The sequence below is a fragment of the Xyrauchen texanus genome, chromosome 5 (genome assembly GCF_025860055.1).
Source record: "Xyrauchen texanus isolate HMW12.3.18 chromosome 5, RBS_HiC_50CHRs, whole genome shotgun sequence".
Taxonomy (NCBI): domain Eukaryota; kingdom Metazoa; phylum Chordata; class Actinopteri; order Cypriniformes; family Catostomidae; genus Xyrauchen; species Xyrauchen texanus.
In genome coordinates, this window is record NC_068280.1 from 14187100 (window position 1) to 14202393 (window position 15294).

The 15294-nt window shown below is 39.5% G+C and overlaps 1 protein-coding gene across 3 annotated transcripts; it reads right to left on the reverse strand.

Moving 5' to 3' along the window:
- Positions 1-276: 276 nt before the first annotated feature.
- Positions 277-14899, reverse strand: ccdc149b (coiled-coil domain containing 149b). 3 transcript variants are annotated; one of them, XM_052127520.1, is made up of 14 exons: positions 14744-14899; positions 12278-12439; positions 12131-12169; positions 7371-7478; positions 7073-7189; positions 6593-6765; positions 4933-5005; positions 4737-4821; positions 4065-4212; positions 2196-2272; positions 1955-1987; positions 1588-1674; positions 1128-1222; positions 775-976 (listed from the first exon to the last, which is right to left on the reverse strand). In XM_052127520.1, the coding sequence occupies exons 1-14, from the start codon at positions 14792-14794 to the stop codon at positions 902-904; spliced, it is 1323 nt and encodes a 440-aa protein (XP_051983480.1). In that variant the 5' UTR covers positions 14795-14899; the 3' UTR covers positions 775-901. The 3 variants fall into 3 exon arrangements, with proteins under 3 accessions (XP_051983478.1, XP_051983479.1, XP_051983480.1); XM_052127518.1 differs by having other exon boundaries at positions 277-1222; XM_052127519.1 differs by lacking the exon at positions 1955-1987 and having other exon boundaries at positions 278-1222.
- Positions 14900-15294: the final 395 nt, after the last annotated feature.

Here is a 15294-nt window from a genome sequence, read left to right on the forward strand (position 1 = left end):
TGGAAACCATGGGAATTCAGCTTGCTTATTTCTCAATGAAATAGCGACCGCTTGGCTCCGAAGAGAAAATCTGAATGAGCGGTGTGCACGCCCCTTCCTTTATACCCGTATGAGATGCATGTTGCATTTGTTAAGTTTGAGAGATAAGCCTCACGACTCAAAACTAAGTTTTTGTCAAGTTTACACACAAAATACACCTCAGAGGCAATTGCAAAGACATATAAAACAGCCAAGACACAAAGATGTGTTTGAAATAAACTTTCACAATGGGAGAGAAAAAAAACACGAGTTTTATAGTTCAGCTGGTAGTACCATCACATGTGCAAATGGTGACTGCACATACAACACATCACCTGACATTCTTGATGATCTCAAATCTCAGAAACCCTCCCAGAAAGTGCTTTCTTTACAACATTGTTCATTTTAATAGCCACCCCGCGGTTTACATTCTGCTTAATATTTCTTTGTTTATTTTTAACATTTAGGAATTCATGTTCAATTTCCATAGTTTTAATTTAAGATTAATGTTAAAATTAATCTTCATTAATCCTCTTGCCGCAGTCATTTCCATTGTGTACTTTTAAGAATAAAGTGCAGAACACATCTTTTTAAGTTTTAAGGTTTTAAAACAATGGAGGTTTTCTTTATACATTTTTGAATGACATTCATTTCTGGTGTAATGGATTTTGAGCAAGAGGACTTGTGTTTAGGGAAGCATGCTCAGTTTCTTCATCAACTGATCGTTCTCTTTGCTGTTCTGATGTACAAGGCTCTGATGTAGAGATACAGTCAAAATTGTCACAAGTCTCTGATGCCAAAGGCAAGCTGTTCACCTCAGAATAAACAACAGGAACATAATTCTCAGCCTCTTGTTCCAAACTTTTGAAAGACACTTCCCTGTTCATAGATTGATGTAGGCTTTCCAAATCTTCATTGTTTTGTCGTGCTCGAATCTCAAATTTTTCTGATCTGCTTTCTGCAAGACACACAGGCTTCTCAGAGTCACAACAAGCAAGGGATTTACACTTTGTGCTCGCCAAAGGCAGGATACTTTTCACTGGTTTACTGGATTGTGGAGTTTGAGAGACCAAATATGTGGTGCTTAAATAACCACTCGTTTGGTTCACCTCAACTGCTACAGCTTGACAGTCATCTTGGCTGATGTCTGTACTGAGTCCAGTGTCCTCTGTGACCTCTTCTCCAGTCACTATCTCTTCATCTCCTACTCAAGTGAGATTAAACCACAAAGATCATTACAAAGACATTTTTAATAAGCATAATTATTCATGCACTTTTTCTTTCTAAACTACTACAAAAACTTAAAACAAACTTCAGAAATAATATTTTATCGTATTTAACATATTTTAATTAATTTTTTACTTCTGGGTACTTAAACAGCCCATGAAATGTGATTTGTGGCTTTTAGTCTATGTCCGTTATCTTTGAGGCCACATATATGCTAGATTTCCCCCAAATGAAAAGTCCAAATCACTTTAAAATGTACAGTTTCTCTCTTTTCTGGGAATAAACATTTAATTTCATATACATTTAAAAATAATTAATGGTATATTAAATGAAGTAACTCACCCATTGACTCTGGTGTTAGATGTACTGACTGTTCTGTGGTGGACTGAACATGTTGAGAGTCACTAAGGACAATAACAGCATTCCTTCCTGTCAAGGACATAGGAGTCAACACGAATGTATGTACTTAATGCAAATTATAGTTATATTACCAGAATTACAAAAGTTGTTAAGAGACTCTATTTGATTTAGAAATAATAATGTAAATTTAATATTTTTGCAAAACTGTATATCCACATCTTAAAGTAGACCACCTGACAAGGCCAAACACTAATGTGCAATTACATAGAAAGAGATGAAGATAAAAAAATCAAGACAAAGAGTAGCAGTAAAGAATAAAAGGCAAAATTATACTGGATAATAGACGTACTCCCAAGTCCAAGAGACACATTGTAGGTGATGCCTCAAGAGAGAAAAGAAGGAAAGCAGAAATGGGAGAGCAATAAAGTAAATTAAAAGTTTCAAATAAGCAAGAGAAGTATGTTCTTTTACAAAGATGTACCTAAAATATTAATCGTAATTAAGAGCAAGTATAAGAGAATGAAAATACACTCAATGATCAATGTATAAAATGAGGATAGAAACTGCATAGGATTGTTTGTGATACTTACCTGGAAGACTCCACAACCCAGACACTTCCAATGTTTTTAACTTCCTCTCCAGTTCTGCAACCCGGTTTCCCAGGATTCTGTTTAAACATAAACAAAATTGACTTTATCTCATTGCGGTAAAAGTATGTAAGCTTAAAGGGATAGTTCACCCAAAAATGTAAATTATTGTAATAATGCATATACTCAATACAGACAAGACAGAGCTGCATGCAAAGACCTTGAAGCGAACAGCTTAATTTATTTATTCATCTAATTAAATTGTCGTAGCCCTTTGCGGTTTAATAATCCAATATCATATTGCAATTTTATTTTAATTAATTGTGTAGCCCTAATACATAAGTGTGTGTGTGTGTGTTATAAGAATATATTAGGGCTGTCGATTTAACGTGTTAATTCAGTGTGATTAATTTGACTAAAAATAACACGTTAAAAAAATTAACGGCATTAATCAAAATGCCCCCTGGAACATAATATGGAAGATTCCTGAGAAATGCAAGCATGTAGTACCACCTGTTTACTCCAGAAGGCAGTAAGTGAAACTTCAGCTGCGTGGTAATGCCCAGTTTATATAGTGAAGAAAAACCCCCTTGAGCAGCAGAACAACACATACATGCATTAAATTCTTGCGTTCAAAGCACTTGATGGAGAGCAAATCCGAACTAAGGGATCTCAATATGTGTTCTAAGTATTAAACTATATTTAACTTGACACAGTGTCCTAAAAATGTTATGTTTATGACGCAATGCATCCAAGACGCTACACAAGCATGTCTGTTCATTGACGGACCCTTAAACAAGCCCTCATAATAAATCTATAACTGATTGACAAATTCACTTCTGAAATGGATTGCTGTGAACTGTTGCCAATGATTGACTTATGATCAATACTATGGTAGTAAACAATACATTGTATTCTAAAACCGCTTTTTGTATTGTCTTATTAATGATTAACTCTTCTGCCACAAGAATGTAATGCATTTTAATTATCTGAATATGTTTTTTTATTTTATATATATATATAAAATATATAATTTTTTAATATTTAAAGATAACTATGTATCATTATTTCATCATTATATATTGAGTTATTGTTATATGATGAGCTTTCTCAGTAAATATTTGTATATGCGATTAATCGCGATTAATTAATCGAGACACCATGTCAATAATTCGATTAAAACTTTTCAACGATTGACAGCCCTAGAATATATACTATATTAATGACCATTAAGTATGCTACGGTAATAAACTACATCACTGAAATCCAAAACGCATGGGATCCACTACATCATCGTGCTTCAGTCTGCAGCGAGGAGTACTTTGAGAATTGAGGCTTAATGCAATATTCAGATTTATAATTTGTCAGTTGAGGCCGCTATTTCGCTACTGTTGTATTTGACAACTGTAGGAACATGCTTTGTGTCGGTTTCAAAAATATTGGTGTGGTGTTTTGGAAAGGGGGGGTATGGCTAAATCCTCGGCTCAGTCTCGTGGAAGTTAGAATGGCTAAAATCACTTAAAGCACCTTTAATGTACTGTATTTATGTATGGTTTGATTGTCACACATTTCTGACAGTGTCAATTTATAATTTGTGCAAGTGTAATACAGCACAATTATCAACATTTTCTGCAACTAGAAAGATGTTGTTTAATGCCATATCAGCACAAAAAGGCTATTTCTGGGGCATGAACAAGGTGAAACAAATCAATCAATAAATAAAACAAATCGATAAAAAAGTTACAAATGAATAAAACACTAAACAAACCAACCAACCAAATAAAAATAAGAAAATTAAAAAGATTTTTCAAATGTACTTGTGATAAAAAGTTTTCCTGATTCACATTGTTATAGTGTAGTGTTGCAACATACTTGTTGGTTTGGCGTTGATGCTGAATGACCATGTTCTTCTCATGAATGGTCTCCAGCAGAGCTGTGGCCAGAGACTTCAGATCACTAATGGACTGAGGAGTGACTGGGAGACTGCACCCATTCTCCTCAGACAGCAAAAGCTCTTGCACTGGAAACATATGAGCCGTAGCTCAGCTTCAAAACATTATTCTTTAAAAGAATGTTGAAGAATACATTTAAAAGGATAGTTCACCCAAAGTTGTAAATTCCCCCCATAACATCATTACATGGACTATATTTTGACATGTCCTCTGTTGTTATGTTGTGTCTTTACTGTGGGTACATTGTTCAGTTTGCTTGTGTTGTTTAGATGCACTTTGTAAAGCACCTTGAGCATTGGAAAGGCACTTCAAGTGAACATCAATATTGTTCTTAAAAATAGCAGTAATGCTACTTGAATTTGCAGTATTGCTACTTGTGATCTCAAAATGGTGGCCACCATGAGGGAGTGACCTGCTCCATGTAGAATTAAAACAGCATTTTCTCACTCACAGATATGACTGGAGTCTTCTTCTCATTAGAGTCTACATCATTTGAACTATATTTGTCAAAACTGATATTCACTTTATGAAAGAAAAAGTATTGTGTGCATCTTTAATGTCACAGTACTACTGTACAAGTCTAGTGTAGTACCTTGTTTGGCAGACAGGACACCGGTCAGAGCACTGCTGTTGTTTTTGCCATTGCCTTTGCAGTTCTTCTTGCTTTCTAAAGCATTCTGGAATTAAACACATTTGTACATTCTCTACATGTGAATGGAGATTGAAAATGTCTCTCCTTAAAGTTTCACTTGCATGCACATAATTTTGGTTGTGTATGTAATAAATACCTTGTACTTCATGACATTTGATTTGAGGAGACTGACCTCCTCCTGAAGCTGCAAAAGACACTCATGCAGATATCTACAAAAACAAAGCCAAATGCAAGTTGTATACCTATAACCTAATAAACAAATATCCACAACAAGACTAGCTGAAATACCATGGGCATGTTTAAGATAATAGGCATGTGGGGGTCACGTGACAACATGCGAGGTGTGAACGGCGAGCTATGCGCACTTAGCTAGTTTTAATATTTTTTATGTCATAAACCGGTGAGATTCGATACACCCTGATCCTTAACTGTTCTAGGAAGACAATATGTCAAAGAATTAAAAATCCTCGGGCTCTGGAGATATTAAAAGAAGCTTACTTTCTCAAGCTCGAGATTTGTTGAACTTGTCGGCAATACTGACGATGGTAGTTGCCGACTTGGAGGATCTTGCTGTAATACGTCGATCAATCACTGCCATGGAGACGAGTTGGTTACAAGAGTGGGTGATGTTGAGAAACATATAGATTATCTGGAGTCATCGGAGAGGGAATTAGCTACTAATCCTCTAGCGACCATGGTGGATTTGGAGCGTGTCTGGGAAAAGTTGGAGGATATGGAAAATCATAGTCAGCGGATTAATGTCTGGATTGTTGGAATTCCTGAGGCCGAAGAAGTTCATGATATGGTGAAATTCCTGGACGGGCTCCTTCCGAGTCAGCTCGACATAACAGTCCATAAGCTGGAAATCGAGCGAGCTCACAGGGTCACAGGGCAATCTGCCGATGTAGATAAACATCTACAATTAAAATGTCTTAAACAGATTAAAGATAAATTAGGAAGATTCATTATTGTTTTAGCTGAAATTTAGGGGCAAAGACTTATTTTGACTAATATGTACGCACCTAACATTGATGAGCATGGCTTTTTTATAGATCTTGAAGGGATGTTGCAAGCAGCTGGCACCCCTCATGACACAATATTGGGAGGAGAATCTTTTTATGGACTTGATGAAGATGTTGTTGGGGGAGAAGTGTGGGGTTGGGGATTGGGAAGGAGAGGGGAGGGGTACTAGTGGGGGTTAATTGTTGATTCGGTGTATATATATGTTTGGTTTTTCTGTGTTAAATATGTGAATCAATAAAACATTATTAATCAGAAAAAAGATAATAGGCATGTTTAAATTGTTATTTCAGTTATTAATATACCATGGGACTGCCATGAAACAATACATGAATACATGTAAAGGTCACATCAATGCCTGTAATTTTCATAGTACACCACCAGAGGTCAGTCTCACCAAAATTCTAATAAATTTCATATTCTTACAATAAATCCTACTTTCTTATAAAGGGTAATTATTAACCAGTTAAAAGCCAGTTATATTTGTGTTCCACTGACAAGTCTTGCAAAAAGCACTCTGAACTACTAAGCCATGTTACTGATGGATTTCTCACATTTTTAATATAAATTCCCAATATAAAGTATTTTGGATGTAGTTGAACACAATCTTGGACTGGTTTATGGATTTCGGTAATTGCGTGCGAGTTATGTGACTTCTCTGCAAATTGATCTTAATTTTGTGTCTTCAATATTTCAATATCAGTGCATCTTATTTCTTTGACTCCTACTATTAATGCTAAATGTGTGAGATGTATCCTGAGCAAGGCACCACTGACCTGTTCTCCATACATAGAGCATCTATATCCAGGATGCAGTTCTCATGGCTACCCAGGATGTGGTTGATTTCCAGATTTAGTCTATGGGCTTTCTCCTGGTACACTTTACACTCTGCTCTCACATCCTGGAGTTCATCTGTGGCTGCCTTTAAGCTTTGCTCCAGTGCTTCATTCTACAAACCACAAGGTAAAGTCACAAAACATATATTCCTTTGTTTTTCGTATAATTTAGAGTGTTATTTTACACTCAGATCTATGAAACCAATGTCCACAAAAATGATCTGCAAGATGTGACACAACGAGGTATTCTTAAAGGGATATTATACCCAAAAATGAAAATTCTGCCATAATTTTCTCATTTTCATGTTGTTCCAACCCTGTTTGAATATATTTTTTCAAGGAAACTCAAAATGAGAATATTGGTAGAATGCTCCCCTTAGTCACCATTTTTATGGGTGTGGAATGCCAAGAGCAACGCACCTGTTCTTGAGCTCTTTCTAACTGCTGAACAAGATCTTCTCTCTCGTGGGCTGGAAAGTGGCGAGCCCCTACCTCCTCATCCCCTAGACGCTGCTTTGTGATGGTCATCCTCAGCAGCTATGAAAGAAAACGTTTGCAGATATCTGTCCCACCACAATAGTGATAATAATGCTTGAGGCCTCATATGCTGTAACCAAACATTTCACTCGATCAGTTTGAAATAAACCATGCAAATATCTGCATAAGGCTAAGGCATAAAAAGAAACAAGCTGACTAGTGTGCATAGTGGAGCCAATACCTTGTTATCCCCCTGCACCTCTGTTAAACGTTGGCTCAGTTCCTTCAACTCTTCACTCAGCTGTTTGTTCTGTTCTCGGGAGTCTCTGAGTAACTGGGCCAGATTGACCTGTGGCAAGTTAAAGGGATAGTTCACCCAAGAATGAAAATTATCTTATTCATCTTGCTAACCCTAGTGCCATCTCAGTTGTGTATGACTTTATTTCTTCTGCAAAACACAAACGAAGATTTTTAGAAGAATATTTCAGCTCTGTAGGTCCTCATAATGCAAGTAAAAAGGTACAATAATTTGGAAGCTCCAAAATGCACATAAAGGCAGCATAAAAGCAATCCATACAAATCCAGTGGTTAAATCCATACCTTTAAAAGCGATATGATAAGTGTTGGTGAAAAACAGATCAATATTTTAGTCCTTTTTAGCAATAAATTCTTCTCCCTGCCCAGTAGGTGACGATATTCACAAAGTGAATGTGAAATGCCCAAAACAATAGAAGAAGAATGTGAAAGTGAAAATGGAGATTGATAGTAAAAAGTACTTAAATATTGATCTGTATCATATCGCTTCTAAAGATAAAAATTAAACCACTGGAGTTATATGGATAACTTTTATGCAGCCTTTATATGATTTTTGGATTCTGGCCACCATTCACTTGCATTGTATGGAACTACAGAGCTGAAATATTCTTCTAAAAATCTTTGTTTGTATTAAGCAGAAGACAGAAAGTCATACACATCTGGGATGGAATGAGGGTGAGTAAATTATGAGAGAATTTTCTTTTTTGGTGAACTATCACTTTAAAGACATCTGTTCACAACACACTCAACCTTTCAACACTGAGTTGTGTATTAGGTTGACTACTTAATTCATTCAGTGTTTTGTGAACATACCAATCAAAGTAGTCAAATCTTAATCTATGGTCAGTGTGGAGATGGTGGGGCCTGGTTGAGCATTTGTCCTGAGAGAGAGAAGCGGTAAGAGTGCACACACCTGAGCACAATATGTCTAACACCTGTTTCTGATTGCAGTGAGCAATGGGGAGAGCAATATAAGGAGGAACCACACTAGAGACTGGGAGAGAGCTAGCACACACATACCCTGACTGTGATCCATTTAAATGAATGATTTTGAGTTAAGAAATAAAAGATTACCTGTTTAAGTTGAAGTCACATTTCCCATTTCCTCCTTGTCTCCACAAATTAACCCCATTTTACTGGTGCCAAAACCCGGGACTTTGGAGGAAATATAGGTTGACATGGAGTCCACACCATTGGCGGAAGTCATCAAGCCCCTCGCCAGTATGTACCATGCTTAACATCAGGCTCAAGCCATGACTGCCAGTTCCAGGAGGTGCTCCGGGCTCAAGCAGAAGACCGGTAGATGATCTGGAGCTTACTGCACCTGGACACAGCATCCCCCATGCCACTGGCAGAAGATGATCCGTAGGCATTTCTAGACCTCTTTGAGAGGATTGACGAGATCTCGAGCTGGCTGTGTGCGCAATAGTCACTCCGTCTCATCCCACTGTTCTCCGGGGAAGCCCAGCTTGTGGCGAAACAAATACCAGTGGCGAGTATCCTAGTATACAACAACAACAGCCTGAAGAAGTCCAGCTTGCAGTGGGTTGGTCGCAGCCCTGAACAGCACCGACAGCACTTCTGTTCAATGAAAATGAATGAGCGCAGCCGTCTGTTTTCCTTCATGCATCACCTCCATGACATCTGTCGGAATTGGTTGCTGGATATGGACCGTGATACCGAGGGAGTCATCAATCTCGTGGTGCTGCAACAGCTGCTCTGTCATATGCCGGAAGGAATGGCGGAGTGGGTCCAGTGCCACCACCCAGCGTCGCTGGAGGAAGCCGTCCAACTGGCTGAGGAACATCTGTCGGCGTATCCGCGGGCAGAGCCCTCCCACTCTCTCTCCCCTCCCTCTTGTTTTTCCCCTGCTCTTCTCTCTCACTCTGTCCCTGTCATGCAGCCAGTCCCGGTACCCCGGAGGTAAGGAAAGGTAACGCCGAAGCCGACTCCCCGTTCCCAGGGGGTTTCCCTGCTGCCAGTAACCCTGATGAAGGTGGGAACATTGGTCTGGGTCGCCAACACACCGCGTGCTGGCTGGGGAGGTGGAGCCAGGGCTGACTATGTCAGGTCCACGTCAGGATGACTCAAGGGAGGGTCCCGACTTCCTAGTATCAAATCCCTTAAAGGAATCCCTGGAGCACACACGAGACGAAACCCTGAGACAAGTGAAAGTAATTGATGGTCAACGCATTCAGCCAGACATTGAACTCTCATACCCATATTTTCCTATTATGAATGATCAGTTGTTTCAAGTGACACAGGATGCTCAGAGAAAAGAAGATACAACCCAGTTGTTTATACCAAAGAGGCTCATCATAGTCTGATGGCGGGTCACTTAGGGGGAGAAAAAACACTAAACCGTCTAAAGGCCCATTTCTTTTGGCCCGGGCATTCACAGGGATGTTCACAGGTGGTGTACAGCATGCCGTGAATGTCAGCTGGTGAATCCACCAGCTAACCCAAGAGCACCTTTGTGCCCTCTTCCTTTGATTGAGGTTCCCTTCGAAAGAATTGGTAAGCACCTCGTCGGGCCATTAGACAGGACGCCACATGGACATCGCTTTGTCCATTGGCACTCAACAGAATTATCTCCTGAGTGGGGAATCTGAATGAAATCCTCACTGATCAGGGCACTAAATTTATGTCCCAGACACTATGCAAACTGTACCAATTGTTGGGTTTTAAATCAATTTGCACCAGTGTTTCTCACCCGCAAACAGATGGGTTGGGGGAACAATTTAATAAAACCCTGAAGAATATGATTCGTAAGTTCGTACACGAGGATGCTAGGAATTGGGATAAGTGGCTCAAACCCCTATTATTTGCAGTGCGAGTGGTTCCACAAGCCTCCACATTTGACCTGCTGTATGGGCGTAGGCCACAAGGTGTGCTTGACGTCATGCAGGAAGCTTGGGAGGAGTTACCTTCAAACAGCAAATATGAAATTCAGTAAGTTCTTGATCTTAGAGCAAAACTCCACACTTAGGGTCAACTAACACAGGAGAATATGCTCCAAGCATAAGAACGACAAAGCCAGCTGTATGATAGGGGAGCTCGGCTACGGGAGATAAAGCGCTTGCATTACTCCCAACCTCGAGCTCCAAATTAACTGCCAAGTGGCAAGGGCCCTTTGAGGTCGCCCGACGAGTGGGAGATCTCGATTATGAGGTAAAATAAGCAGATAGAGGTGACGCGTTTCAAATATACCACCTAAACCTCCTGAAATTATGGAGGGAGGAGGTCCCCATGACATTGGCAGAGAGGGCGGAGCTCGGGCTAGAGGTGAACAGAAAAACCAATCATGTCACCCCGGTCACTTGTGGAGACCACCTCTCACCGTCTCAAGTCTCAGAGGTTGCCAAGTTGCAGAAAGACTTTTCAGACTTGTTCTCACCTCTGCCTGGTCGTGCAAACCTCATACAGCACCATATCTAATCTACGCCTGGTATAGTGTACATAGTCATCCCTACCGGCTTCCCGAGCACAAGAAAAATGTAGTGCGGGATGAATTAGAGGCAGCGCTCGATCTGGGGGTAATAGAAGAATCCCACAGTGATTGGTCCAGCCCAGTCGTCCTAATCCATAAAAGCAACGGGTCGGCTTGGTTCTGCGTGGATGGTTCTGTGTGGATTACGGAGAAGTCAACTCATGAACTGCTTGATCTGCGAGGCACAGCTCGCTTTTACTCGACGCTGGATTTAAGAAAGGGTTATTGACAGATCCCCTTAACGGCGATGTCCCGCGAAAAAACGACCTTCTCCACACTGTTTGGCTTACACCAATTCATGACACTTCCATTTGGTTTGTTTAGGGCCCCGGCTACGTTTCAGCGCCTGATGGACCAACAGACTGGGGTTCCACTTGGGTCATGGGCAGGTGTGCCCCCAAATTGATAAGACCACAGCAGTTGTGGCTTTCCCAAGACCTAAGACTATATAGAAGGTGAGACAGTTCCTGGGCTGGCTGGCTATTATAGAAGGTACCTCCCTGGCCTGAGTTGTGCAGTGGGGTATGTGGAGATGGGGGGGCGTGGTGGAGCATTTGTCCGGATAGAAAGAAGAGGTAAGAATACACACACCTGAGGACAATAGGTCTAACAACTGTTTCTGGTTGCAGTGAGCAATTGGGAGAGCGATATAAGGAGGAACCACACTAGAGACTGGGAGAGAGAGAACTGGCACACACATGCCCTGACTGTGTTCCATTTAAATGAATGTTTTTGAGTTAATGAAATAAAAGATTACCTGTTTGAGTTGAAGATAAGTTTCCCGTTTCCTCCTTGTCTCCACAAATGAACCCCATTACAGTCAGTTTTATGCATGTGCACATCAAAGCTTCTAATTGGAGAAATGCCTATATTTAAAGGGATAGTTCACCCAAAAATTACATTTAGCTATCATGTACTCCCAAACTGCTACGACTTCCTTTTTTCCATGTAACACAAAAAAAGAGATGTTTGGCAGTATGTTAGTCTCATTCACTTTCATGGCATCTTTTTTACCATACAATAAAACTGAATAGTGACTAAGGCTGTCATTCCACTCAACATGTCCTTTGTGTTCAGGAGAAGATAGAAAGACAAACGGGATTGTAAAATACATGAGGGTGAGTAAATGAGGACAGAATGTCTTTTCTGTATGTATTTAAGTTAATATTGAAAGTAGGTGGTATGCTAAGACATACTTGGTTTCTTTTTTCAGGAGGCAGAGAGGGGTCACCATCCTATCAATGAAAAAAATATAATTTTAAAATCTTGTACTTCACACTTCAATACTGGTGTTTATTTGAAATATTTTAAATTTAGAATTGAATTAGGATAGAAATACATACTATGAGCTCTCTGTACTTTTTCTTCAGCCCTTGGTGCCGCTCACGGAGCTGGTTTGCCATTAATTTAAATTGATCGCGCTCCTGTTGGCAGGTGTCCAGCTCTTTAGATAAGATCAGCAGTGCCTCTTTCTTGCTCTCCAGCTTTCTCTTGCACACCAGGAACTGGGCACAGAAAGAAAACAACAGTGTTTTAATGCTTCAGATGAATGCATTGGTGTAGACCCACCCAAACTGTATCCAGGCACACCCACAATATTAAAAATTATTAATCATAATTACAGGTAAATGACTGCACAAGCATGGTGAAGCAAACAATTGTTTTGAGTTTTAGAAAAGATGATTAAAGAAAAATTCCTTCGAAGAGTTTGAGCAATTGTTGCACTTAGGTGGGAACATTCAAGTTCCTCATCTGGCTTTACCTTCTAAGTTTTAACATAATTTTTTCTACATATTATGCAAATGGTTTCTAGGTTCATAAAGGCCTGTTTCATTGGTGGTATAGGTATAATTTATATATATATATATATATATATTAGGTCTGGAAAATGTAATACATTAACTTGACTGTTTAAAGCGTTAAAAAATTATGAAATTAATGCAGAATGTTTTGGGGGGTTTTTTTCACTTCAAGTATCTTCACTGACGTTTTTCCCCACTTCCTGTGGCTAAATATGTTCTGGTCACAATAAACACAGGAGTGGATTTACTGTACGAAGAATGGAGACTTCAGCCTCAAGAGTTGAGCCAGGTGTGGGAGAGATACGGTCAAGCTGCAGCATCTTTTTGCATAGCCCAAAAAAGCTCACTCACTGTCATCTGAACCAGTGTCATAAACAAAACCCAGCGTGTGTGCTATAGAGACTGTACAGAAGCCAGAAAAATTATAGTTTTGAGATTTTAAACTTCAGCAAATTAAACTTCAGGATTAAATTTGTTTTATATCTGCATGTAAAGTGTTTAATAATGCAGTGGCAATGTACACTTTAAGTTTGTCTCGCTGACTACCACCCCTGGAGTCACGAGTTCGAATCCAGGGCGTGCTGAGTGACTTCAGCCTGGTCTCCTAAGTAACCAATTGTCCCGGTTTCTAGGGAGGGTAGAGTCACATGGGGTAACCTCCTCGTGGTTGCTATAATGTGTGGTTCTCGCTCTCGGTGGGGCGCGTGGTGAGTTGTGCATGGATGCCACAGAGAATAGCGTGGGCCTCCACACGCGCTATGTCTCCCCGGTAATGTGCTCAACAAGCCACGTGATAAGATGTGTGGATTGACATGGTGGTCTCACACAAAGAAGGCAACTGAGATTCGTCCTCCGCCACCTGGATTGAGGTGAGTCACAACGCCACCACGAGAACTTAGAGAGCACTGGGACCAGGGCATTTCATATTGGGGAGAAAAGAAAAAAGAAAAGAAAAAAACACTTTTGAAACTGAAAAAAAGGAGAAAAGGTTAGAGTGGGCAAAGAAACACAGACATTGCACAACAGATAATTGGAAAAGAGTGTTATGGATCTTAAAACCATTGAGCTTTTGTGGGATCAGCTAGACTGTAAGGTACGTGTGAGTGCCCGACAAGACAGCAACATCTATGGCAAGTGTGGGGTGAAATGTCACCTGAGTAGCTGGACAAACTGAAAGCTAGAATGCCAAGGATCTGCAAAGCTGTCATTGCTGCATATGGAGGATTTTTTTGATGAGCACTCTTTAAAGTAGTTTAAGATGTTCTGAACATTTTGTTTTAAATTGTAATAGAAATTGTTCACATTATTGATGTCCTGACTATACATTGTGATCAGTTGAATGCCACTTTGGAGAATAAAAGTACCCATTTCATTCCATAAGAGCATATATAGACAATAAATATTTTATGTCCACACTACAGAACAAATTTAGCTAAAAATAAGTATATCACATTTTGTCATATATGTAGCAACTCAAAATGTATGCTTACCCACTGCACCTGTAGCCTATATGATAAAAAGATTTTACATGTATCTCTGGAAAATCGCAAAGCGTTTAAAGCCAGCATTTTCAAGATCTGCCTAATTTTAATTTCAAGTCTATTCAGCACAGTTGATGCATCTTGACGTAAGATTTAAGTAAATCTTTCAGATGATAATATCGTGTCAGACCTTCCTCCTTTCTGAGTTCATTACTATAAGAGGATTTTAAAGATATACCGAGTGCTATCCAACCAATTTACTCTGTTTGGCGAGAAGGATGAGCAAAATAACTAAACACTTCTGCATTACAGTTATACGCATTGCTTTCACGTTTTTCTGAGCGGTGGTTCGTCGTATCACATCGGTCATATTTAGGGAACTCTTTGCATTTTATGGACGTCAAGTCGGTACCACATAACCAAGGTCATTCAAATATCTTCATAAACAGAATGTTATTAGATGATTCATAGGCTGCAGAGAAGCATAATAATGTAGTAACCTATCAATAACATCTACGTTTCCTACCTCGTTCACTAAACCTTGCCAATCACTTTCGCTTCTTCTGGAAAGATTCATTTTCACTCCTTATATATCCTTTGAATAAATAATTTAGAAGAAAAAAAATGTCAAGGCGTGAGCATCTACTGCGAAGACACGATTACATGTTTCAGGATTCATCAACATCACCTACATCATTTCCGGCTGTGATGATGACGGCAAACAGCCGTGAGTGGGACGTGAAGCTAATTTCTGCTCAAATCCAAGACTATAAAATGTCTAATTTAGCTTCATACCTTGCGTTATGTAATGCGGTTATGGGCTTAAATAAACTATAGATTGTTGCAGCTGCAAGTCTAGGCTGCTAAACACTCTTTGATCATATTACAACGCATTTATAACATGGCAAACTTAAAGGAAAATTCTGGGTACAATACAAGATAAGCTCACTCGACAGCATTTGAGGCATAAATACAATATATACCACAATAAATACTTTTAACTCGTCCGTTCTTTTCTTATATAAGAAAAGAACGGACGAGTTAAAAGTATTTAACTCGTCTGTTACATATGCAGTG

Coding starts and splice junctions, on each gene's coding strand:
- ccdc149b (XM_052127518.1), bottom strand. CDS start 14,794: ATGAATCTTTCCAGAAGAAGCGAAAGTGATTGGCAAGGTTTAGTGAAC. Junction 4,213..4,736: donor TGTCCTGTCTGCCAAACAAG/GTACTACACTAG, acceptor ATATGTTTCCAG/TGCAAGAGCTTTTGCTGTCT. Junction 1,223..1,587: donor TCTAACACCAGAGTCAATGG/GTGAGTTACTTC, acceptor TCACTTGAGTAG/GAGATGAAGAGATAGTGACT.